Source organism: Schistocerca cancellata, chromosome 5 (assembly GCF_023864275.1).
Source record: "Schistocerca cancellata isolate TAMUIC-IGC-003103 chromosome 5, iqSchCanc2.1, whole genome shotgun sequence".
Taxonomy (NCBI): Eukaryota; Metazoa; Arthropoda; class Insecta; order Orthoptera; family Acrididae; genus Schistocerca; species Schistocerca cancellata.
In genome coordinates this window covers 829538452-829565057 of record NC_064630.1, presented here as the reverse complement: position 1 = coordinate 829565057, position 26606 = coordinate 829538452, and the positions used below count along the sequence as shown (strand labels likewise).

Here is a 26606-nt window from a genome sequence, read left to right as displayed (position 1 = left end):
TTACACTACCACTTCCAAGTAACTGGTTGAAGAGGTTCATAATTAACTGCCGACATGGATGACGTCTTTGGGGCTATCGTACCTCATACACTGTACAAGAACGAATTGTATTCTTCCTACACTCTCTACTTGCCATGAGCATATGGCCTCTTTCTGTGTAGATCGCATCGTCCACTGACGAACTACTGCTTGGACTGTCACACTAGCAAGTCGCAGCTCACTCGAGGAATACAAAACCACGCTGAAAGCAAACAAAACAACAATGTGTCTAGCAACTACAAAAGTTGAATGACACAAACAAGTGTCGATGTGGAAATCCTGCAACAAACACCATTGACTACTTTTAGATGGTTAGTATCAATAGTCATTGTTCCTTTTAAAAAAGTGTGTGTTTACATAAAAATATACTTTCTAAGTTTATTACAATCTCTTTATTGGCTAACAATACGATCCTCTGACTGCCAATCGATTCTGTGAAATCTGCACATCAGTAGCAAAAAAATGGCTCTGAGCACTATGGGACTCAACTGCTGAGGTCATTAGTCCCCTAGAACTTAGAACTAGTTTTTTTTTTTTTAAGTCTCATTTTGTTCATTATTGTTCGTTGCATCTGTTCGGGGCGGACGTCGTAAGACATCCGTTTTAAGTTCGTTGTTGGTCGATTAGCTCAGTTTTATTTATTACAGAGGGCTGCTAACCCTCTGACCGAACACGCTGAGCTACCGTGCCGGCATCTAGTTAAACCTAACTAACCTAAGGACATCACAAACATCCATGCCCGAGGCAGGATTCGAACCTGCGACCGTAGCGGTCTTGCGGTTCCAGACTGCAGCGCCTTTAACCGTATGGCCACTTCGGCCGGCCATCAGTAGCACACTTCATTTCTATAACAATTGCGGTGCAAGTTTTAGGTGATCAGCCCCATACAGTCAGTCACAGCTTGCAGTCCAGTGGAACTGTGCTACTGCATGATGATCATAATCTCGCTGAACCACCAAGAATTTTACACTACACTACACCGAAAGGAAACACTTAAAACACTTACAATACTGCTAGTCGTGATTTTATTTTTCAACTGTGGACTGTGTAGCAATGGTAGATTATAATTCTTTTTTAATTCTGTAGTGTTAGCCTCTTTCTCTGTAAAGGCATCAGTGGTAAAATAACTTATTGTTCCTGCCAATCAGGACTTTTCTTATGTTAAAATATGTACTATACAGCTAATGGTAGGTGCATTATACATCAAATTACATAGTGGACAGATCAAATAAATAATGTGATCCTATGCTATCAAATGAAATTATGCCACAGCATAAGAAAGAAATGATGGCATGTATGTGCACTTTTATAGTGGTTTGATGAAACAGTTTAGAACTATATATATGTACTGGAAATATCGCTCAGAGCCGTTTATCATTTCCACTTTAGTGATATTACACTTATTTACAGGTACACTTAGAAGGAATTAATCGGATTTAGTAACAGAAGCTGAAGGAGTTTAATGTAGTGAATAGATATATAAGGAAGATGACACCACACGGCGTTTTTAAAACCTGGAAATATCCCAGCTGACAAAGAGCGTGTAAGAGTGATATCTACCTCCTATGTAAGCATCCAATTACAGAATGCCTCTGGAAGATGGCATGAGGGCTCGTCCTACCTACTCCCAGAGCGGTGAGTGGAGCATAATTTGTGTAACCACAAGCAGTCACAGCCGCTTCCCACCTTGCATGGTGCTGCTGGCTGCAGTATTAAAATCATTCCACACACTGGACCTCCAGTTGACCAAAGGCTGTTGTAGGTGTGTAGGAGGGAAGAGAGGGGCCTGTGGCAGCGACAGCGGTTGATGACTAGATGTGTAGCATATGCTGATCATGTGTGTGGTGCAGTTAGGCTCTTGAGCATCGGCATGGCGCAGATGGGTGCACTTACCGAGGGGCCGCAGGGGAGACATTTCCAAATTTTGTTTCATTGAAATAGCGACGTAAATGTTCCTGTCCTATCCCAGTGATGGTGTAACATCACAAGGCAGCTTGGTGGGGGAGATTGTTTAAATGTGGAAGTATGGAACACCAGTGTAGTTTATGAATACGCTTCCACAGTGTAATTTCAGTGATGGGTTGAGTCACCTGCAGCGTGTTTCTTAATGTATCGTATTTGCAGACACATTCCTACTTAAATTGAATTAATTTCTTTAATTTCACACAGTTTTTACATATCCTCAGAGATGACATAGTCCCAGCGTCCTCTTAACCAGTCATGTTAGATTTTGATGTCATGTTATGTCATAGAAAACACGATAAGGCTATCTCAGAAAAATATCTGGTAGCCATATTGTATCTTATTGTAATTAAGATAAGGGTGACATAAATATGAAGGTGGCCATACTTTGATATTGTCGGCCATTTTGGAACGTAAATTATAGACATTAAGATGAGTGGGTATTAAATTAGGCCTAAATATACATGGGAAATGTGGGAACCAAGCAGGCTGTCTCAACTCTCCCGTTGAGTAGAATAATGCTCCATCCCTCCCCTTATATAAGTCGCCTAGAAATGACTGGTGGGACGGGACGGGGGGAGGGGGTGGGTAAGGAAGAGAGGTGATGATCTTGACGCTGACCATTGGATGGTTCCGACAACCATGAAGACTGCTAGAAATGGCTCTGCTGCCCAACTTGAGCACCCACATTCTGCCTGGATATCTCTTTCGCAACTGACCATATGGTTTTAAATTTCTTCTATGATATTTTTGTTCTCTTAGCGTAATTCATTGTTTCTGCGCTTCTGATGACGTTCCTCAGCACTTTGCAGTAATGTCTGTAGCTGGGACGGTGCAGCAATCCTGTACCTTCGACCGAGTAACAGCAAGCTGTCATCGCCGTATTTTCAGCCCGCGGACGAACCTTATGATACTGCACAGGCAGTTAGAAACAGTAGATAAAATTTTTGAAGAACAGAAGAACCCACACTTAACCATATGACCATCTCCATCGTGAAGCTGACCTCCATTCTGACAGTGTTAGACTCGACCATTCGTTCAATAACCGATGTCACAAACTCATCCGAGCTACTTTGCTATCACACCTGTGTTCTTTCATTTTCGTATTGACAACCGAGGTCTTTTTATCGAACACACAAGTCTGTGTCGTGTACAGGCGGCAGCGCCGCTGGCATGCCTATGGATTGTTTTTTCTAGAGTGTTGTGAAAACAAACAAATTGTCCTTCAGTTATGCTTTTGTGAGTTATTACACTGCTTGACAACTACTAAGGAACAACTGCCTCTTGCCAGAACAACAGAAAATTGCTACGGAACATCCGACCAATGATAGTAAAATGAAGTGTAGTGGGCGGGCCGCGTTAACTGCAGCGGAGCCTGCGCACGAACGCTCTGTATCTTCGACCATAAATATAATAGACTGGCCCTGACGTCATTTTCATGGCTCCAACATCTCTGGACTAAAGTCATGTGAATGTTGGCAAAACATGGTTGTTTCGTGTTGCGCTTACGGCTGTGCTCAGCGTTTTGTCGGGGGAAATGGCATTAGATTTCACGTGTAAGTGTTCCTATGATGGTGCAGATGCGTTTATGGAATTCTGCTGAAGTGACTTTTATGTTTTTTACACTTGAAATAGAGTATCACGTAAATTAAAGTGTTGAAAGTGATGCCTGTAAAGTCAGACTCATATTCCATTTTCGAAAGTATCTGTGATAATTCGGTTACAGAAGTAAGTATAACTGTTTCTCGTTCCTACTCATAGGTTCCCTAAGGATGAAAACCGAAGGCCGCTTTGGATATAGGCCCTGAAATGGAAAAACTTTAAGCCATCTGCACATACGCGCCTTTTCGTATATAAAAGTGAGATTATAATAAGGTAAGAGCACCTATAGTCGACACATGAAGAGAATTTTTTTCTACCTTCTGATAATATTAAATAAATGTAGGCACCAAAATTATTTTCTGAAACTTCAAAGTCTCACCTTTCGTCTAAAATATCATTTTTTTTAAACTGATAGTTTAAACTTTTGTAAAAATAGCAGGAACTGAACCTTTGGAGTGCACCTAAAATTGATTCTCTAAAATGGACCTGCTCCCAAAGTCGACAATTTTGACACCTATAGTTGACGTAATTCCCATATCCCATTTTCTTTTATAAGTGACTAGAGCTCAAAACGCGGCGAATCCAATGTTAGAAGTTTTGACACGAGCCCACTCTTACCGTTTAAAAGAATTTTAACGACATTTTACTTTAATTGATAGTTTATAGTAATTTCGTGCCGCTGGCCACCAGAGGGGCGTTCGATGTATTTGTTAGATTTTATAAATGGTACTGTGAACAAATCCAGGTAAAATGTAGTTCTGACATAATTTTTCGCAAATAAAAAAGTAATTTTTGTTGGAAGCGTTTGGCAGTCAACTGAGAAATGTGGGTAAAATACGATACAAACATAGGATGGCAGACCGCTGATTTGAAATCCCGCCACGTTTTGCCAACAGTCACGTGGTTTATGTTGGAGCCACACCAGCCCTATAGCTTCTGCACAGCAAAGCCAGTCTACTAGTATCTATGGTCGAAGCTCTGTATGCATTCGACAGATCACGCAGAGTGGTGTCTGGTGCAGATTGTTGTGGAACCAATCAGTGCGACATTCCGTGTGGCACGGCAACGTGTCTACAAGACGTCATTGGAGTACTTACGATCGTGGACGAGCAGCTGGACGGATCGAAGCTGTCCAAAGTGTCACTACTGTCACCACAGTGACGGTTGTGTCCAAAAGCTTCATTTCGCAGTTAAAAAAGGACGCTGAAGGCGGGAGTCCCGTACAAAAGCGTGCCCGCGATGGTAAACGGTCCGCCATATCGCAAGAGGATCGATACGTAGCCCTAGTGTGGAGAAGGAACAGACGTATCAGTCCTAGGTAGAAGGCCGCAGATCCATTTCGCGGCGGTTAAATATGGCTGGTTCAATGCATATCACTTCAACCACGCCATCGTTGAGAAAGAGTTTGTTGCTGTAGGGAGTGTGCTGGTTGGGGTCAACTACAGTGGCCCAGAGCAATTTCCTCTGACGAGTCCCTCTTCAGAGGGATTCTGGCCACCAGTTAGTGTGGAGAGAGAGGGGAACAGGTTACACAACACTGAAAGTTCGTGAACGTCATCGGTATGGCCTTGGCGCTATGGTATGGGCAGGCATTATGCACAACGGCCGAACATCGCTACGAGGTACCGTCACAACTCAGCGGTATTCCAGAGAGACTGTTCTGGAGCACGGCCGTCTGTTTATGGGTGCGGTACGTTCCGAGTCTCTGTTTATGGGCGACAGTGCCCGCCCATGCAGGACCGCTGAGGTATCGGTCACGCTTGAATGTGAAGATGTTTACGTATGGAATGGCCTGCGTACTCCCCGGACCTAAAACCCTACAGCGCGTGCCTGGTATGAGCTTGTCAGACGTCTTTCTCAACAAACACCTCCTCACGGGACTGTCAAAGAACTGAAAACCACCTTTAGAGAGGAGTGGAACATTGTCCACTACGGTCTCCGTTTTCTTAAAAAAAAAAAGAAAAAAAAACAGGTGCCGAAAGTGCATTAGTGCCCGAGGAGAGCACATTCGTCACAGAGTCAGATGTCAACCTTTATGTTGGGGGTCCGACCTTTGTAAGACATGAACGTTGTTTATATCCGTTACCCTGCTTTCCCCCGTGGTGAAATCTGTACTGTTTTTCGTTATAAATAAACCACTTCCATTACGTATGTACTGTGTTTCATGTCGTCCACGATTGCCTGCGATTATTTCTGTCCAGCAAGGTCTCTGTTGCTTAGCAGCTGTTAAGCAATGTACTACTTTTGTGACTTTCATTCATTTGTATAAATTAGCCTTGATAAAGTAGCGACGTCATAATACTTTGCTCCTGCTTCACCTGTGTACTCTTATTTATGTGTACTGAATCAAATAATTCAGAAACTCCGTAAGATATTTGAATCACATGAAATTTAATAATCGATTTCCAGTCAACGAATCTCGGCGTTTTTTAGGATTGATGTTTCGAAATTATTCTTGAATAGACAGATTAAGTGTCTTCCTCTCTATCCGTGTTACTCGCACGAAATTTTATTTCTATCTAAGATTCTTCTGAGTGGGGTTCTCTCTGTCTCTCCCTCTCTCTCTCTCTCTCTCTCTCTCTCTCTCTCTCTCTCTCCTCACACACACACACACACACACACACACACACACACACACACACACACACACACACGCACACGCACACGAATTCTTCGCTGTGCATTGCACAGATAGACCAGTGGAAGACTATGGCTGAATTGAAAGACACACTGCATGTGCAAAGTTGTTATTTATTAGTTTCTTTTCCAAAGAGCGCACTATTCTAACAGAGTATGGTCAGCTCGTTGTCCCTGAAGTAGACGTGCAGGGAGATGACACCATATTGCTCCACCCACTCGACCAGACAGTCTGGGGAGTGTGGTACCGTCGGCTGCAACAGAGAACGTAGTCATGTAGTCATGTTAACGTCAGTCTGAACGATTGTGCGTAACGTAGAAAAAGTAACACAACAGTAAGGTTATTGTTTGTTTATTACAGTGTTTCCTCATTTAGACAAGTGCTAGAAACAAAAGACCTGAAGGCCTGTGGCTCAATGCGTGGATGAAACCTTTCGAATTGGGGGTCAGTTTCAGTACTTTTTTATTGCTTAGCAGACTGGAATTGCATTCGCGGGAGACGATGGTTCAGAGACTTTCACGGCCATACAGTTATCTGTGATTTTGCTAAATCGCACCAGGCAAGTGCTGGGATAGTTTCTTTGATGGGGAACGGCCGATTTTCTTTCTCACCCTGTCGTGATCCGAGCATGTGCTCCATCTCTAATGACTGCGCTGTCCAGAGGGCGTTAAACTCTAACCTAGTGCTTCTTTCTTTTATTAAGGAGGTCTCACTAAGCTCAGTGCGCTAAGTGAAGACCTTCTTCCACTACAAAAAAAAATGTTATGTGGCCAGTGGTAATCTCACAGTTTCTGCAGCCGGCGCCACTGACCACTTGAGAACGGAAGCCGCCTCGGCAAGTACGGGATATTAGCATTATCTGATTAAAATGAATGATGTCATGCTACGTACGGGAATGGGTCACAAAAATGGCACATCCTCATAAACGGGTTCATATCTTTCATTATAAATTAATAATAGTATCAGTAATTATAATGAGAAGGATAGAGTAGTCTGCAGTCGTACGGGAATTGGTCACAGTCAACCTTTATATGGTGCTGTATGAGTCATTCAAGTTCTCAAGTCACTTTAATTTGATAAAAAATGTGTTTTATGGAATTTTTCGTCGTGGAAGAGATCCTTGAGCTAAATGGAAAGACAAAAGCATTTTCGTCTGTGTCTTCATATTGACACAGGTTTCTGTTTATAAGAAATACCTCTGATAGCTTCCATATGAAATGCCCGCCTTAAGTGTGTAGCAATGAGTTGAAAGAGCGTCAGCAGTTCGCAGAGTTGAGAGAAAGTAATACAATGACTGCGGGTGGTCGTGCAAAATTGTGGAAGGATAAAAACAGAACAATTAGGGAAAACTGTATTACAGTGAGACATCAGTTGACCGGTATCTCATTAGTAATAGACAAAATTCACTCGTTGTATCTAGTCACAGCACGCTGGATGCGGCTACGTGATTGCTATTATTAAACCTATTAAAACCACAAGTGGCTAAGGAAGATTTTAAATTGGGAGCCGCTCGGAAGAAGGAGAGGAAGGAGGCCAGTTAAGGAGACAGCCACTTCTATAATTCTATTCTTGGCAGATCGTCGAAATTTTTACCATATGTTGTTACGATGATATTCTCGGAAAACTTCAAAGCTTTCTTCGGTATCGTTACCAGTTACCGAGATCAACAGGTTCAAAGCTACCATACTTATACAGAAAAACGGAAAGATCAGTTTTTTTCACTAAGGGCCAAATTACGTATCTAAATAACTAACCTTAGAAAATGGGTGAAATTTTAACCACACATTTCTTAGACATTCATCTAGAAACACCATTTTCCCGTTTTTGAAAATCTGTATTCGTTATTTAGCTACATCCGAAAAACTATGATTTTTGGGAACCGTAAGTACCAATTGGGGGACTGTCACTTCCATAATTTCTATCCGTGGCAAATGGTAGAATTTTTTACTACATGTCCTTAAGACGATGTTATCGGAGAACCTTGAACCTTTTTTGATTTCAATCCGTTATTGGTATCCAGAGGTTCAAAGTTACCGAACTTATGCATTTACTATCCGGTCTGAGGAGTAAATGAACAGTGGAACTTCTTAACTGTGTGTGGCTCACCAATGCTGCTCCCAGGCGTCGTTGGAGCCGAGAGCTAAACCAACGTTGGTAATTAGGACACGACGGAGCTGTCGATGAAAATTGAGGCTCCACGCTGTACTTCTTTCTATTTGGAGTCCTGAGTCCCCATTGATTAGGTTATCTGTTGTTCGAATATGGATGCCTCCTTTGTAGCACAGTCCCAAGAGGATCAAACTGAAGACTCATAAGTCATGTGACGTTACGTACTGCTGTTGCTGTTATGTGAATCTCCGAAAAATGTGTGCCAATAATGTTCATCACCGTATTGCATAGTGCGACTTAGTATTTAAAAAACAGTAGTTCTGAAAGTGAGTGCTTATTTAAGTGAGATGCCAAATCTACACCCGATTTCCAAACCAGAAACCAATTGAGGAACTTGTAACAGGGATCTTACAATGGCAATCATCACGTATCAAAATTTGGATCAATTGCCGGCATTGTGACTACAGAAACAGCTACGCAACAAAAATTGGAAGGGTATCCAGCACGACTCCTCTCTCTCTTCAGTGTGACGTAGGTAACGATGGCTTAGCTTACCTTGATGGCGGCAGAGGGGATGTCCTCGAACCATTCCCTGTTCGTCTTGCTGGCCTTGCCGAACGTCTGGAAGCCCACTCCGTGCACCTTCCCAGAGTCCTTGCCCACCAGCAGGAAGTAGGGGTGGAACTGCGAGCAGTCGGCGCTCTCCGTCATGTTGTGGTAGTAGTGGATGCCTGCAACAGCCAGTGGCCCAGTTTGTTCACAGCGTCCAGGACCAAGTCTCAGGGAGGTGCGGGTAGCGCAGGAAGCAGCAGGTTCCGCCCAGGGGCTCCCCGCGCATCGCCTTGGTGGGCTGGGGGCATCCCGCCGCGCTTCCGTCACACTGCCCCTGCTGCACATGTGGTCTGAGGGGCAAAGGACGATTGTCGCTTCTCAGTGCCCACGGTACACAGGGGTACTCTATCGTTAGATCGCCAGTGTTGGCAGTGGCCGGACACAAAATATTTGTGTGCCGAAATCGACCGATTTCCACCGAACCAAAACTAGGGAGTCCTGCTCAAGACGTTATGATCGTAACTCGGTGTTTGTGCAAAACGTCATGAACTGTGTTGTCACAAACACGCCTCATTCTGTGTACAGAATTAGTAACATGATCTGGTTAGTGTTACGTATTGGAGATGGATTAATTACTGTTCGTCAGATGCAATTCTCTCTGTGCTTATTATAGGATTGCGTTTCATCGATTTGTTGCGAAACGTGAATTATTCTTCATTTCTCTTCCCGCACAGCTTTCGCACATCTAATAAGTTTCTTTAATTTACGTCTATGGTCACAATCTTTTTTGTTTAACAGATTACCGGTTTCGGTCTTTAATGACCATCATCAGATCTGTTTCATAAAAACAAAGTCCTAATGCACTGCAGCCATAGTGGCATCGTCAAATGTTAAATGCGGGATCAGCACCAGCATCGTCAAATACATATATATCACATCTGTAGATCATTAGTGGGTATATGTTTTATTACATACTAGTTGAATATCCACTGCTGCCCAGGTAAATGTTTATTCCGACTTATGTCGGTCCATCTCTTCCTAAACCCCTCTTTGTGTCCGTGCCGTCGTCTCTCCTCTCTGTTCATTACCCCCTCCCTCCTATCAAAGCCCATCTCATCCTTCCCCTCTCTTTCACTCCATCTCCGTGCATCACCCCATACCAGTGGGAGGTTGAGGGCTCTTACCACTACACTACCTCTTTCCAGATACTCCACATCTGTACCAAGACGGATTGAAATCGATGCACGGGTTTAGGAGGAGTTAGTTACCAGCTGCTTCACCCACGTACCCCCCTGTCACATACATTTAACATATGTCACGCATGCTTGTACACACATCTCTGACGTATTTAGTCTTTCAGTTACAGTGTTTGTGACGTCCCCATTCCTGAACTATGTATCGTACAATGATACAATTTTACAAGTAAATTCAGCGCTTTTTTTTTCTCTAAATACCGCCTTATAAATGCGTCGCGAATAGAATTACTTGTAAAAAAAGTACTATATTAACACGTCAAGCGTGATGTGGCAGTTTTTTTGCATGAACGGCAAAAGTTTGGTAAGCTATAAACTTTTTTTCCTTTCATCATTTTGTAGGAAAGTTTCGTAAAGATTTTAAATTACATGTAAAGTGCGTTCCAAGACACTAGGTGCTCTCATTCTCAAATACAGCATGAATAATGTATGGGTTTGGCGCGTCGTGGCCTGCACTACTTCTTCATACTTTCGTCTAAAACCGCAAATGCTATAAGACTAGCTCTGCCTTTCTTGCGCGTATCGTGTAAGATGAAACATTGTCAGTAGTGCAAAGCGTTTTCCTACGTTTTATCCGGGACCCAAACTGATCGTCCTAGAAGTCGGCTTCTGCCGAGTTTTTAATTTTTTCTAAATAATTCGGTTCACCATTTTACAACTATCACCTGTTAGAGTGATTGATCGGTTACGTTGACACATGTCACCACCTGCCTCCTCGGGAGACAAACACGTACAGGAAGCACCGGCAGCGTCCAGGTGGGGGAACTCACCCATGGTGGGGATGCACATCTGTTCCATGTACAGGTGGGGGAACTTGCCCATGGTGGGGATGCATGCCTGCTCCATTCACAGGTGGGGGAACTCACCCATGGTGGGGATGCACGCCTGCTCTGTGTACAGGTGGGGGAACTGACCCATGGTGGGGATGCATGCCTGCTCCATTCACAGGTGGGGGAACTCACCCATGGTGGGGATGCACGCCTGCTCCGTGTACAGGTGGGGGAACTCACCCATGGTGGGGATGCACGCCTGCTCCGTGTACAGGTGGGGGAACTCACCCATGGTGGGGATGCACGCCTGCTCCGTGTACAGGTGGGGGAACTCACCCATGGTGGGGATGCACGCCTGCTCTGTGTACAGGTGGGGGAACTGACCCATGGTGGGGATGCATGCCTGCTCCATTCACAGGTGGGGGAACTCACCCATGGTGGGGATGCACGCCTGCTCTGTGTACAGGTGGGGGAACTGACCCATGGTGGGGATGCATGCCTGCTCCATTCACAGGTGGGGGAACTCACCCATGGTGGGGATGCACGCCTGCTCCGTGTACAGCGTCTCACTCTCGATCTGCGACTGCTCGATGGGGATCTCGACACGGCCGTTCTTGCCTTCGAACCACAGACCGCTGCCCAGTCCGTTCTTCCAGGTGCTGCGTCCCTCGGTCACCACATCTGCAAAACAGAGGCGCTGCTGCCACACATCCGACCACTTACTATGTGCCACTTGATGAAGCACAGAGGCGATACAGGGGGTTACATTACATTGGTAAAAGCGCCTCTCTTGTTGCCTCTGCCGCTGGAGTTTGTTGAGCATCAGTGCAAAGCTCTCCCGTGACGAAGCGCGCCGCTCATCGTTGGATCCTGTCCACCATTTCTATTAAACCTTACCAAATAGTATTAGTCAGTGACATAGGCGGGAGCTAGCGTGAAGCGGCGCGTTTCTTCGCAGGATCATTCACTCTTTGGAGAAGCGGTACGCAGGTGCTGGACGAATTCCATTGGCAGACGTAACAAGAGAGGCGTTGTGCAGCACGGAGAGCTTACACTTCAAGAAGAGTAGGGAAACACATCACTTCCTCCCACAAAGGTCTCGCTTAACGATCAGGACGAAAATACCAAAGAAATTAGACGTCATACGGAGCTGCAGCGACAGTCCTTCTTCCCACGGGGAAGGGGCAGAAGCTGGTGGTGCCGAAAGTATCTCCCACCACGCGCCGGAAGGCGGCTTTTGGTGTAGGTGTAGATACTCTAAAACCGTCAATGAGAAAAACAAATTCTAACTGAGTCTGACGCACGGTCCTGGGAACAATTGATTAAACACTTTCGCAACACTCTGCATTTTGTGCAAGGAAACACAAATGTGTTCCATTTATTTGGTTATGAACAATAGCATTTAATATATTAGCTCGATTCCTTCTGTAGCAAGCCTCTCAAAGGCTCGAGTGAAGGTCGCTGACTGTCTGGTAATTGCAGTAATCTTCCTTGACACATATGCGTAGCGATATCACCACATAGCAATGTAGGGGAAAAAAACCAGGTTGTTACTTACCATAAATGAGACTCTACGTTGCAGACAGGCAGAAATGAAAGACACAGCTTCTAGAGTGGCATGAAGTATCACACTAAATATGTGAGATGTTCTTGGACTCTGTTCTTCATTGAAGTCCATTTATTTGTGGCCGAAGGCTTTTTTTATTTATTTTATTTTTTATTTGATTTTTTTAATCGACAGACAGCAATACGGTCATTTAATGACGAAAGAATTGTGTCTTTTATTTGTGGAAATTTACTGGCTGAACTTTTTGCTCCTCTATCATCCCTAATCTGAACGACTGTGTTATTGGTTGGAAACCCTCAGCAACCGATTTTGCTCCCTTCCCCACTGAATCTTCTTCGAGCCATCAAAGAGAAGTTACGAAAGTAAAATTTCATGAGTCCCGTATTACTTCGAGGGGAAGATCTACGATCACAATATTGTGTGTCCGCCGCCATCACAACGCTATTGCACTTGACGGCATTGTTGTCACTGTCGGTAGCGACTTCATTAGAGCCTCATTATTCATCGTCAATTACCCGTTGCTTTCATCACGCGTCCACTAGGCTACGCCTTCTTGAAACCTCATGAATTTTTTTTTTTATTGTTTCGCCACGAGACTATATTCGTCCCAAATTTCGTGGGATTCCTACTGCGTCAATTGACAAGCGTTACAGAACCCAGAAGTTGGGGAATAAATTGATTCTTCTCAAAACGTAGGAGACACAGTGTGAACTGGCGTTCTTGCAGATGTCAGAACTCTTTACAGTTATTACCTCGGCTGGTAAGAGATCTGATAGAAAAACTGGTGGCAGAAGGCACGCACCTTCGGGGACCCAGTAGACGCGGGTCCTGTAGATGGGGATGCCGAAGCGCTCCATCTCGACGTACAGCTCCTGCGAGGACCAGTCGTAGTCCACGCCCAGGTTAGCCACGTCGTCGACCACCACCTGAAAAGTGTGCAGGCGGTAAACGAGACAGCACCCGGATGCCAAAGCGGACAATGTACCTCAGGCAGCACGTTAATACGAGCAGCTTCTTCGACGAGAGCGCCTTCAATACACGTTGTACAGGTAGTCGGTGCGGTCAGATAACTAAACAGGAGAAGGGAGGAAACTCGACCACAGGAGCTGCGGCAGTACTCACGCTGACGTCGATTCCGGCGGCGACGCCGTTGGCGTCGTAGAGCATGCAGACGCGCGGGTCGTTCTCCATGCAGTAGGTGGTCACGGTGGAGGTGACCCCGGAGTCGACAGCCTCCACCCAGCCGTCGGACGTCGCGTCGCTCACCGTTTTGGGCATGTCGAAGAACGCCGACAGGTGGAAGATGTCCGCGAGGCCCAGCACCGACCAGCGCACTGCGGGACACGTGGAGGGCCTCAGTCAGTGGCAGGTGCTGCCTAGTCGAGAGTCCACAATCACTGTCCTCTGTTCACCACCCAGGAAACGAACCCCAGAACGTGATACACGCCTCCCTTGCTCGACGTCCCGCAATATTCGAGAAATGAATGCCAAACCAACTGTGTACCAGAACCTATCCTACTAGGATCCAGTATGGACAAGTCGGCCCGTTTCCTGTCACCAACTTCTGACACACTTCTGCGGTCGGGCCAGTGCATCCCCCCCAGCCTCACACCCACACATGCTCTACATCCCGTCCCAGCAGAATTTTAACCACTTCCCCCTAACCGACCACGGGATCTGCCCACAGATCCACCGTCCCCTTCAGATTTAACAGAACATCCCCCATCCTCTGCAAGTTAGGGCTGCGCTCTCCATATTTCACCTACCGTTTCCAAAAGACTTCTTCGCAGCCCTTCTTTCCGTTTTCAATTTCACATTCTTTTCAAAATAATCTCTTCCAAAAACACTCCTAACCTACCACTCTTTTCCTTCAAGCTGGTGCAGTCAACTATATGGATCATTTTTCTTGTAAAGACTACCGTCCTGTTTTGTACTTCAGAATAAAACTAATCTGCTACACAAAATCTTATTTGTCAACCCGCCTATTTCAAACACTGTAAAGCGCATGCTTAATGTTTTAAAGTGATGTATTGTAAAATGCTTTAACACGAAAAGCGGCAACGTTATCCAACCAAACAATCCTCCAAAAAGAATGAAGTAACACTAAAGCAAGAAAAAAAAATTTATGCAGAACATATGCAAAATAAAACTGTAAAACAGATCCTGCAAATGTGTCCTAAGGTGGAAATCATCATTCAGCCAGCGTGGCGCTGATGTTAGTTGGATTGTCTATCGTAAGGTGCATGAAATACTGTATTTTGAGGACCTGTTTAATTTTGCGCGCCATGTATCGTTCCTTAATAAAGGTATGATAAGGAAGAATTATAATCAGACTGTTTGGAGTCAGTGCTGTGTTTCCATCGTGTTGAGCAAGTACCGAAATGAAACGAAGAAAGCGTGAAAGTTAGAACAGTACCAAATCGGTCGCTTAACACATGGATCACCGTGGAAGTCATGTGTCCTTTCTCCAAGTTGTAAGTAGGCTGTTTAGGTTTTCTTATTGGTAACGCCACGTAGCGCTCTGTATGAAAATCACTGGCTGTGCTGTGTGCTGTCTGTGGCTAGTTTGCATTGTTGTCTGCCATTGTAGTCTTGGGCAGTGGTTGTTACAGCGGGTAGCGTTGCGCAGTTAGAGGTGAGCCGCCAGCAGTGGTGGATGTGGGGAAGTGAGATGGCGGATTTTTGAGAGCGGATGATCTGGACGTGTGTCTATCAGAAACAGTACATTTGTAAGAATGGATGTCATATTTATATTATATTATGACTTTTGAACACTATTAAGGTAAATATATTGTTTGTTCTCTATCAAAATCTTTCATTTGCTAACTATGCCTATCAGTAGTTAGTGCGTTCAGTAGTTTGAATATTTTATTTAGCAGGAAGTAGTGGCGCTCGCTGTATTGCAATAGTTCGAGTAACGAAGATTTTTGTGAGGTAAGTGATTTGTGAAACGTATAGGTTAATGTTAGTCAGGGCCATTCTTTTGTAGGGATGATTCAAAGTCAGATTGCGTTGCGCTAAAAAATATTGTGTATCAGTTTAAGCACAGTCATGTACAATTTTTCAAAGGGCACGTTTCAAAGTGATACTGCCGAACATGAGCAATTAGTACATTCTCTCAAGCAAGCTCCAGCCTCCCCCTTTTTGAATCCGTGTCATCATTAGGCCATCTGAATTTCAATAATGAAAAGTTCTTTCGACAGTGTCCTGGCTAGAGTGCTGCCAATGCGTCGGAACAGTACAAGGATATCAACTGTGGCGGTCGCGTAACGAACTACGAAGCAGGACTGTAATCGGTCAGCAGCTGTGTCAGTTTTATTTGCATATGGAGACCAACATACTTGTACTTCCAGCAGCTAAATGTGCACTGAAGTAACATTAAGAGTTTTCTGCTCAAGAAAGACACTGTAACAGATGTACGGTAGTACGTTCTCCCGGTACACGGGCGCTTTAGATAGCCTTCCATGGTGAGGAACAGTGAGAGGAAGAGAAAAAGAAAGATATAAAGATAGACAGATAAGTAGATAGATAAGTAGACAGACAAAGAGAGAGAGAGAGAGAGAGAGAGAAAGAGAGAGAGAGAGAGAGAGAGAAGATAAATAATGCCTGTTGCCAGCTTGTTTTGGGGCTGCTAGTACATGGAAAAATGGTAGTTGCAGAAGAAATGTATAATCGTACAACTGTACTTACGTATCCCATGATGGATTTATATTGGTTAGGCGACCACATGTAACGTTCCACAACTGCTTCTGAATAAGATTCGCACCACTTCCCATCCAATGAGGGCATAATTTCCCATTTCAGGACTCCATATCCTGCATCCATAATTTCCCATTTCAGGACTACATGTCCTGCATCCTTCAATAACTCCTGCATTGATACTATACGCCGGATAAAGCATGCAGTACCGCAGGAAACTCTGCCTTTCTATTTTCTCAACAGACAGAATAATTGGTGGCTGGGTAGAAACGACATATAGCTTGCTTGGGAAAGCAATAAGGCTCAACAGTGTTTTTTCAGCCAGTGCAGAAATAAGGAGTGCTAGATGGTAATAAAATACTCCATCTTTGGTAATTATTAATTTCTGTGACGCCCCCTGCATAAGGTTTCGCTGAAATACTATTATACTTTTCTTCCACCAGACACCGTAAAGTGATTTGTGGAGAATGAGGTAGGTGAATGACAGTGGAGTTGTATCAGCGCAAATTCAACTACACTCCTGGAAATGGAAAAAAGAACACATTGACACCGGTGTGTCAGACCCACCATACTTGCTCCGGACACTGCGAGAGGGCTGTACAAGCAATGATCACACGCACGGCACAGCGGACACACCAGGAACCGCGGTGTTGGCCGTCGAATGGCGCTAGCTGCGTGAATGGAGGGACGAATGGAGACGTGTCGTCTTCAGCGATGATAGTCGCTTCTGCCTTGGTGCCAATGATGGTCGTATGCGTGTTTGGCGCCGTGCAGGTGAGCGCCACAATCAGGACTGCATACGACCGAGGCACACAGGGCCAACACCCGGCATCATGGTGTGGGGAGCGATCTCCTACACTGGCCGTACACCACTGGTGATCGTCGAGGGGACACTGAATAGTGCACGGTACATCCAAACCGTCATCGAACCCATCGTTCTACCATTCCTAGACCGGCAAGGGAACTTGCTGTTCCAACAGGACAATGCACGTCCACATGTATCCCGTGCCACACAACGTGCTCTAGAAGGTGTAAGTCAACTACCCTGGCCAGCAAGATCTCCGGATCTGTCCCCCATTGAGCATGTTTGGGACTGGATGAAGCGTCGACTCACGTGGTCTGCACGTCCAGCACGAACGCTGGTCCAACTGAGGCGCCAGGTGGAAATGGCATGGCAAGCCGTTCCACAGGACTACATCCAGCATCTCTACGATCGTCTCCATGGGAGAATAGCAGCCTGCATTGCTGCGAAAGGTGGATATACACTGTACTAGTGCCGACATTGCGCATGCTCTGTTGCCTGTGTCTATGTGCCTGTGGTTCTGTCAGTGTGATCATGTGATGTATCTGACCCCAGGAATGTGTCAATAAAGTTTCCCCTTCCTGGGACAATGAATTCACGGTGTTCTTATTTCAATTTCCAGGAGTGTACATCTTCCCAGCTTCATTTCTAACATAGCAGAGAGTGTAAATGGAACACATCCAACCCAGCAGTTGTACGCATTATTTTATGAGAAGACATGGCACAGCAGTGGAAACCTCACAGGGGAGGAAAATGTCAATTAAAGAGATGTCAGTCATTTTGTGAAGTGCGTGCCAGGAATGAAGAAGTTGCGAGTGTTCAACGAGCAAAAGCAGTAAGATGAATGATAATGCCAACTAGAAGTGAAGATGTCAGGGGTGAATAAGGTACTTATTGTTAAGTCATCCTTCACGAAATGCTTTCTTTAGTATTACATTTTACAGATAAGGATAAAAATGCACTTGTTGTTGTGATCTTCAGTCCAGAGACTGGTTTGATGCAGCTCTTCATGCTAATCTATCGTGTGCAAGCCTCTTCATCTCGAAATAACTACTGCAACCTACATCCTTCTGAATCAGCTTAGTGTATTCATCTCTTGGTCTCCGTCTACGAGTTTTACCCTCGACGCTGCCCTCCGATACTAAATTGGTGATCCCTTGATGCTTCAGAATATGTCCTACCAACCGGTCCGTTCTTCTAGTCAACTTGTGCCACAAATTCCTCATCTCCTCAGTATTTATCGTCCATGTTTCACTTCCATGCATGGCTACTCTCCATACAAATGCTTTCAGAAACGACTTCCTGACACTTAAATCTATACTCGATGTTAACATATTTCTCTTCTTTAGAAACGCTTTCCTTGCCATTGCCAGTCTACGTTTTATATCCTCTCTACTTTATATCCTCTCTACTTTTATATCCTTTTACTACTTTAAGTGTCTCATTTCCCAATCTAATTCCCTCAGCGTCACCTGATTTAATTCTACTACATTCCATTAGCCTCGATTAGCTTTTGTATACGTTCATCTTATATCCTCCCTTCAAGACACTGTCCATTCCGTTAAACTGATTTTCTAGGTCCTTCGCTGTCTCTGACAGAATTACAATGTCATCGGCGAACCTCAAAGTTTTTATTTCTGCTCCACGGATTTTGACTCCAGATTTTTCTTTTGTTTCCTTTACAGCTTGCTCAATACACAGATTGAATAACATCGGCGACAGGCTACAACCCTGTCTCACTCCCTTCCCATCCACTGGTTTCCTTTCATGCCCCCTAAACTCTTATAACTGCCGTCTGGTTTCTGTAAAAATTGTAAATAGTGTTTCGTTCCCTGTATTTTACCCCTGCCACCTTCGGAATTCGAAAGAGAGTATTCTAGTAACATTGTCGAAAGATTTCTCTAAGTATGAAAATGATGAAAACGTAGGTTTGGCTTTCCTTAATCTATCTTCTAAGATAAATCGTAGGGTCAGTATTGCCACACGTGTTCCAACATTTCTACGGTAACCAACCTGATATTCACCGAGGTCGCCTTCTACCAGTTTTTCCATTCGTCTGCAAAGAATTCGTGTTAGTATTTTGCAGCCGTGACTTATTAAACTGATAGTTCGGTAATTTTCACACCTGTCAACACCTATGTTCTTTGGGACTGGAATTATTATATTCTTCTTGAAGCCTAAGAGTATTTCGACCTGTCTCATACATCTTGCTCACCAGACGATAGAGTTGTCAGGGCTGGTTCTCCTAAGGCTGTCAGTAATTCTAATGGAACGTTGTCTACTTGTTTCGACATAGGTCCTTCAGTGCTCTGTCAAATTCTTCACTCAGTACCTTATCTCGCATTTCATCCTCATCTACGTCCTCTTCCATTTCCATAATATTGCGCTCAAGTACATTGCTCTATGTACTACATGCACCTTTCTGTTTCTCTCCTTTGCTTAGAAGTGGTTTTCCAGCTAAGCTCATGATATTGGTTCAAATGGCTCTGAGCACTATGGGACTTAACATCTGAGGTCATCAGTCCCCTAGAACTTAGAACTACTTAAAGCTAACTAACCTAAGGACATCACACACATCCATGCCCGAGGCAGGATTCGAATCTGCGACCGTAGCGGTCGCTCGGTTCCAGACTTAAGCGCCTAGATCCGCTCTGTCACAGCGGCCGGCCAGGTGGTTCTATTTTCTCCAAAGTCCTCTTTAATTTTCCTTAACTCAGTATCTATCTTACCCCTATCTACATCCATACATTTATTTTCTAGCCATCCCTGTTTAGCCATTTTGCAATTCCTATCGATTTCATTCACGTTTGTATTCCTTTTTGGCAGCTTCATTTACTGCATTTTTATATTTTCTCCTTTCATCAATTAAATTCAATATCTCTTCTGTTTTCCAAGGATTCCTACTAGCCCACGTCTTTTTAAGTTCTTGATGTTGCGCTGCCTTCTTTCATCTCTCAAAGCTACCCATTCTTCTTCCACAGTATTTTCCCCCCTTCTTGTCAATCGTTCCCTAATGCTATCTCTGAAACTCTCAACAACCTCTGGTTCTTTGTTTATCCAGGTCCCATCTCCATAAGTTGCCACATTTTTGCAGTTTCTTCAGTTTTAATCTAAAGTTCATAACAAACAGATTGTGGTCAGAGTCCGCCGGAGCCTCTGGAGCCTCTGGAAATGTCTTACAAGTTAAAACCTGGTTCCTAAGTATCTGTCTTATCTGAAACTTTCCAATGTCTCCTGGCCTCTTCCACGTATACAACCTCCTTTCATGATTCTTAAACCAAGTGTTTGCTTTGATTAAGGTATTCTCTGTGCAAAATTTTACCAACCGGCTTCCTCTTTTCTTCCTTACCCCCATTCCATATTCACCTACCACTTTTCCTTCTCTTCCTTTTCATACTGTCGAATCCCAGACCTCCATGACTATTAAATTTTCGTCTCCCTTCACTATCTGAATAAGTTGTTTTATCACATCATACATTTCATCAATCTCTTCGTCACCTGCGGCCCTAGTTGGCATATAAACTTGTACTTCTGTGGTAGGTACGTGTCTATCCTGGCTACAATAATGCTTTCACTATGTGGTTCGTAGTAGCCTATCCGTATTCCTATTTTTTATTCATTATTAAACCTTCTCTTGCATTACCCCCATTTGATTCTGTATTTATGACCCTGTATTCAGCTGACCAGAAGTTTTGTTCCCCCTGCCACCGAACTTCGCTAATTCCCACTATATCTAGCTTTAACCTATCCATTTCCCTTTTTAAGTTTTCTAACCTACCTGCCCAATTAAGGGATCTGAAATTCCACGCTCCGATCCGTAGAACGCCAGTTTTCTTTCTCCTGATAACGATGTCCTCCTGAGTGGTCCCCGCCCGGAGATCCGAATGGGGGACTATTTTACCTCCGGAATATTTTACCCAAGAGGACGCCATCATCATTTAACCATGCAGCAAAGCTGCATGCCCTTGGGAAAGATTACGGCTATAGTTTCCTCTTGCTTTGAGCCGTTCGCAGTACCAGCACAAGGCCGTTTTGGTTGATGTTGCAAGGCCAGATCAATCAATCATCCAGACTGTTGATCCTGCAACTACTGAAAAAGCTGCTGCCTCTCTTCAGGAACCACACGTTCGACTGGCCCCTCAACAGATACCCCTCCGTTGTGATCGAACCAACGGTACGGCAATCTGTATCGCTGAGGCACGCAAGCTTCCCCAGCAATTTCAAGGTCCATGGTTCATGGGATGGGTGGGGGCGGTAGCCGGGGGGGGGGGGGGGGGGGGAATGCAGTTATGTAAATGATACTCAGTGTAATGAATGTATTATGCGACGTGCCTTACACACAGAACAGAGTTGGTTTTTATGAAGGAATAAATTAGAAAATAAGAAACTGCGATACGCCATACGTATCGGCATTCGATAGTTTTGCTAAGGCACTGGTGTCATGTTAAGGACCGATTTTTTTCTGCGATAGAAGAATGTACGGAAGACATGGATGAGAAGGTGTCAAACAGATAAAAATGTGTAGTTGTAGACTGTGAAGGGTAGAAAACAACGGCATTGTGCCAGAGTGTAGGGAGTATAGTCATACCAAATAAATTAGTATACTTTTCCCCCTTCTCATGAGATGTTACCCAATCAGTACTTACGATCTACCAGCAGAAAATTTTCTCTTGCTCATTAAAAGTGAACATCCGACCCACCTCTTAGGCCGTCCCACGCCGATTCTGCAACAGAAGAAAAAGAAAATTTTGGTTGTTAGATGTTGTACCACTAACATTTCTGAAGCTGTATGTAATGGCCCTTATCTTTAACTTTATAGCTATCGCCGTCTCCTCGTCAGCCTATTTTCAGAAACGTTATGCTTGCTCCTTCAACTTTTGCCTGTCTCACCTCACAAGTTGTGGTTTTCTTCCACTACCCTGCAATAAGAACACGATAATAAAGCCTTAGATGACAGCGGTGAGACAACCGTGCAACCCGTCCGTAGATGTTTGTGTATACAGTGTCTTTGTGTTTGTTTATTGTCCATTTAAGGCGTAAATAATCTTTTAAGTAATGATAAACCTGGGTGTGCAGCTATTTTCGCACGTGTAGTGGTGTGCGAAGCTCAAGGACGGAAGTAGATTTCGTACGATCTGTCCCTGCCAACTAACATAGCACGATTAAACTTGACCGTACATAGAAAAAACTGCTACAGTATAGCACACTAGCTGACTGAAAGAAATGCGGAATGAGACCAATGGAAATGGCATCTTTATTCAAAGACAATAGTTGCACTGAAGACATCCGCTATTCGTGATGGCCCCCTGGACATAACAAAGGCGGAACACGGCTGTTAACAGTGTTTGCGACCACCACGGGCGGCACTCCACGTCGTGCGACGTCGTCCCGCGCTGGCCACCCGGCTGGTGAGGCAGGCCGCCCTCTTCCTCCAGCATCGCGGCTGGCGACCGACGGATCGTCGTCGGCGCGTCTGGACCTGCTGGAGTACGTCGGCTCGCAGCCCCACACGCTCATTCGCTGGGATTTGTGTCGGGAGAGCGGGCAGACCGATCCTTTCGCCGGATATCCTCTCATTCCGAGAGTCCCTCCACCTGCGCTGTTCACTATTGTCATCCATAAAACTGAACTCAGGGCCGAACGCATCACTGCAAAGAGGCATTTTTGGAAGGAGCACAGCGTCACAGTAACACCGACCTGTGAGTGTACCGCGCTCAAAAGTTTGGAGGTCAGTATGCCCACGCAACATTACGCCCCTCTGCACCGTAACGGCTGGACCGTCAAAACGATGATATTCGACAACGCTAGGCGTACCCTCACACGGCGGCGTGTGGGAAGACGTAAAACACCCAGAAACAACATGACCGATTTGGTGGTCCACGTTTTGCTGTGTGCGGAGGTAAAAGGGCTCCAAATCTCTGAACACGGTACGTCCAATGGTCATAGTTTGTGTCGTTGTACTGCCTCTCAAATTCGGGAAGTTTGTGGTAAGGTCTTATGGCAGCAAACTGCTGAGGTCATCGGTCCCTAAGCTTACAGCCTACTTAACCTAACTTAAACTGGACAACACAGGCACACTCGTGCGCGAGACAGGACTCGAACCTCCGGCGAGGGTAGCCGAGCGAGCCGGCTACTCCGCGCGGCACTGCTTCTGAATGTGTGTCTTTACAGGGGTGCATTCGGCCCTGACTTCCCTGTTATGGATGCCAATGTGTGATCGCATCGAACAGCTCATGGGGAGGAACTCTGGGAACGAGGGGATATTCGGCGAATTGTGTGGCCTGCCCTTTCGCTGGACTTAAATTCCATTGAGCACGTCTGGGATACTATGGAGAGTTGTACTGCAGTACGTCCACACGCACCACCCACCACCCATCTGTGGGCAACCGCGCTGGGGGACGAATGGAACCCCGTACCGAGATATCTCCTCGCCATGTTTGTGGCCAGAGTGGGAGCGCGCTGCAGTGTCTTCCGTGGTGATCACACCATTAAAAACTGTGTGTCACCTTCTGTAACGTCCAGGAGACCGTCAGGAATAACGGTTGACTTCAGTGTAATTATTGTCTTTGAATAAAAACGTAATTTGTTTTCGGCTCATTCCATATTGCTTTCAATTACCTTCTGTACTATAGCGTAGCAGTATATTCCATGTATGGTACAAGTTTCAGCGAGGTAAGTTACTTGCCAGTGAGACATCATTTGAAAATTAGGTTCGTCCTTAAGTTTTGGACACCACTGTTAGAATTGTTTCCCTAAGGAAAGGTAACTATAGTGACTTCTTTCGTTGTATCTGTGACACAAGGAATACGCACAAATATGAACGCTCTCGGTGAAAGGTTTCTAATGGAATATAAGATCTAGTTCGTCGATTTATGTTCGATTTCCGGCACTGAAATCATTTCAGCCGCAGCAGAGTCTACAGAAAGTTATTGTTGAATCGCGAAGTTATAGTGAAGAACAGTAAGAGTAACAAGCGCTAATGTGAGATTGCTGAACAATGGCACTTTCAATAGGTTAAATTGATGAATCTAATTAACTTCGTTACTTTCGGTTTTCATAGGGCTCGTTATTAATTGCTACATGTATTACTTTAACATTCTTTCCTTTGGTTCGCGGAAATCGTTACATATTGGTCACCCTTGTGGTCGGGAGTCTACGTACTGCTTTTTTAGGAACCTTGCTCGGAAGCAGACATCTAACTTTACGAAGTGGCAGTGAAACACGGATGTAGATGGACGGATGAATGAATGTGCGGGACTCACCTTCGGCGAGCGCAGCCGCGACGCAGGCGACGAAGAAGACCAGAGCTCTGAAGGCGACCATCGTGCTGTGAATGCGGAACCGTGGCCGCCGCCCGCGCCTTAAGAAGCCGCGCCGCACCTGCTCGCCCGTGTACACAGCTGGCTGGGAGGGTCTGGGGCAAATTTGCGCTCGGTCGTGAACAAAACAACAGCTGGGTCAGCTAGCCGCAGCCGGCGTAGGCGAAATGACTGAACGAAAGTTCCAGAAGAATGTAAGGTAGTGCTCCGCTGTACGCTTCCGGAATGATCGACCTCGCTTCCGAACGGATGGAAGGAAGGTTAGAGACTCACCTGCCGAGGCCTTCTAATAAGTAGATGCCGAGTCCAATGTCGGACAAGGCCTCATCGTCATCATCAACATCGTCATCATCAGCTATTTAAAATTCGCTGCTGGATCAAGGCTTACGCCGGAGTCTTCAATGTACCGGGTGATCAAAAAGTCAGTATAAGTTTGAAAACTGAATATTTCACGGAATAATGTAGATAGAGAGGTACAAATTGACACTCATTCTTGGAATGACATGGGGTTTTATTAGCACAAAAAAAAATACAAAAGTTCAAAAAATGTCCGACAGATGGCGCTTCATCTGATCAGAATACCAATAATTAGGATAACAAAGTAAGACAAAGCACAGATGATGTTCTTTACAGGAAATGCTCAATATGTCCACCATCATTCCTCAACAATAGCTGTAGTCGATGAATAATGTTGTGAACAGCACTGTAAAGCATGTCCGGAGTTATGGTGAGGCATTGGCGTCGGATGTTGTCTTTCAGCATCCCTAGAGATGTCGGTCGATCACGATACACTTGCTAGTTCAGGTAACCCCAAAGCCAATAATCGCACGGACTGAGGTCTGGGAGCCCGCAGCTCGTGGTCGTGCGGTAGCGTTCTTTCTTCTCGCGCCCGGGTTCCCGGGTTCGATTCTCGGCGGGGATAGGGATTTTCTCTGTCTAGTGATGACTTGGTGTTGTGTGATGTCCTTAGGTTAGTTAGGTTTAAGTAGTTCTAAGTTCTAGGGAACTTATGACCACAGATGTTAAGTTCCATAGTGCTCAGAGCCATTTGAACCATTTTGAGGTTTGGGGACCTGGGAAGCCAAGCATGACGAAAGTGGCGGCTGAGCACACGATCATCACCAAACGAAGCGCGCAAGAGATCTTTCACGCGTCTAGCAATACTTTTTTTTGTTCTAATAAAACCCCATGTCATTCCAAGCATGTGTGTCAATTTTTACCTCTCTATCCACATTATTCCGTGGTTTATTAAGTTTTCAAATTTATACTGACTTTTTGATCACCCGGTAGTTCTGTCTTCATATACACAGCTATGATACACTTACTATACAATTTGTAATCGTCTCCTTTAACTACAGTGAGATTTTTGTTGTGTGTCTGAAGTTGAGAGTTTGTTTTATATGGAACTAAATCTTCCACGGTTACACGTTACATCACTTACTTGGTAATTATCAATCTCTCGATTGAAAACTAATTTTCAAAATTTTCAAGAGTAAGCAGGATGACGTGGATAGAACTACTACTCGTACGTATTGTGATGAATGGTAACTTGCTCTATCTGTGAAAAAAAAAAGAAATTAAGTAGTGAAAAAAGTTAAGTAAGAGAACCAACCGTGTAATCTTCTAATGTACTGCTAGTGGTGTATTGCTCGATCCACTCACATCGATTAAATATCTGGGTCTAAAGTTGCAAAGCGGCAAGAAATGCAATGAGCACGGAAGGCCGGTTGCAGGAAAAGCGACCGGTCGACTTCGGTTTACTGGGGGAATTCCACAGAGACGTAGGTCTTCCGTAAAGAAGGCGGCGAACAAGACGCTCGTGCGACCCATTCCTAAATGGTGCTCCAGTGTTTGGGCTTCCCGGCAGGTAAGATTAAAGAAAGACATCGAAGTTGTTCAGCAGTTTGTTTATTAGACTTTTGATTTTCTAGTGAGTAAGCTATCTCTCATACACGATCTTGCGTGTCTCCCGAAATATCTCGTTAAAAATTTCAAAAAATATTTTGCCCCGCTTCAGGAGCTCACGAATCTGCCTCTACGGGCGCTCATTAAACGTGTTGTAGGTCCTGACTTTAGGTGGAACGAGGTACTGAAGAAATCAGATTTCTGCGTAATCGAACTCCCTTAACCTGCCAAAATTCGGTTAATCATTCCGTTAAACGTCTTGGCCGTATTTATGGTTCGTGCTTCAATCGGTTGAAACTCAACCCTTACAGGATTTCTTCGTTGTCCGTCTGTCTGTCCGACTGTTGCGGGTGGACGTATCAAGTTGAATCACACACGAAGGTATACGG

At 44.8% G+C, this 26606-nt stretch overlaps 1 protein-coding gene across 1 annotated transcript; it reads right to left on the bottom strand.

The window, feature by feature from the left end:
• Nucleotides 1–6334: 6334 nt before the first annotated feature.
• LOC126187409 (uncharacterized) lies at nucleotides 6335–24385 on the bottom strand. The gene is made up of 7 exons (XM_049928476.1): nucleotides 24256–24385; nucleotides 21694–21717; nucleotides 13615–13826; nucleotides 13295–13418; nucleotides 11454–11606; nucleotides 8906–9081; nucleotides 6335–6494 (listed from the first exon to the last, which is right to left on the bottom strand). Exons 1-7 carry the CDS (start codon nucleotides 24314–24316, stop codon nucleotides 6387–6389), a joined length of 858 nt encoding a protein of 285 aa, XP_049784433.1. The 5' UTR covers nucleotides 24317–24385; the 3' UTR covers nucleotides 6335–6386.
• Between the last annotated feature and the right edge of the window lie 2221 nt (nucleotides 24386–26606).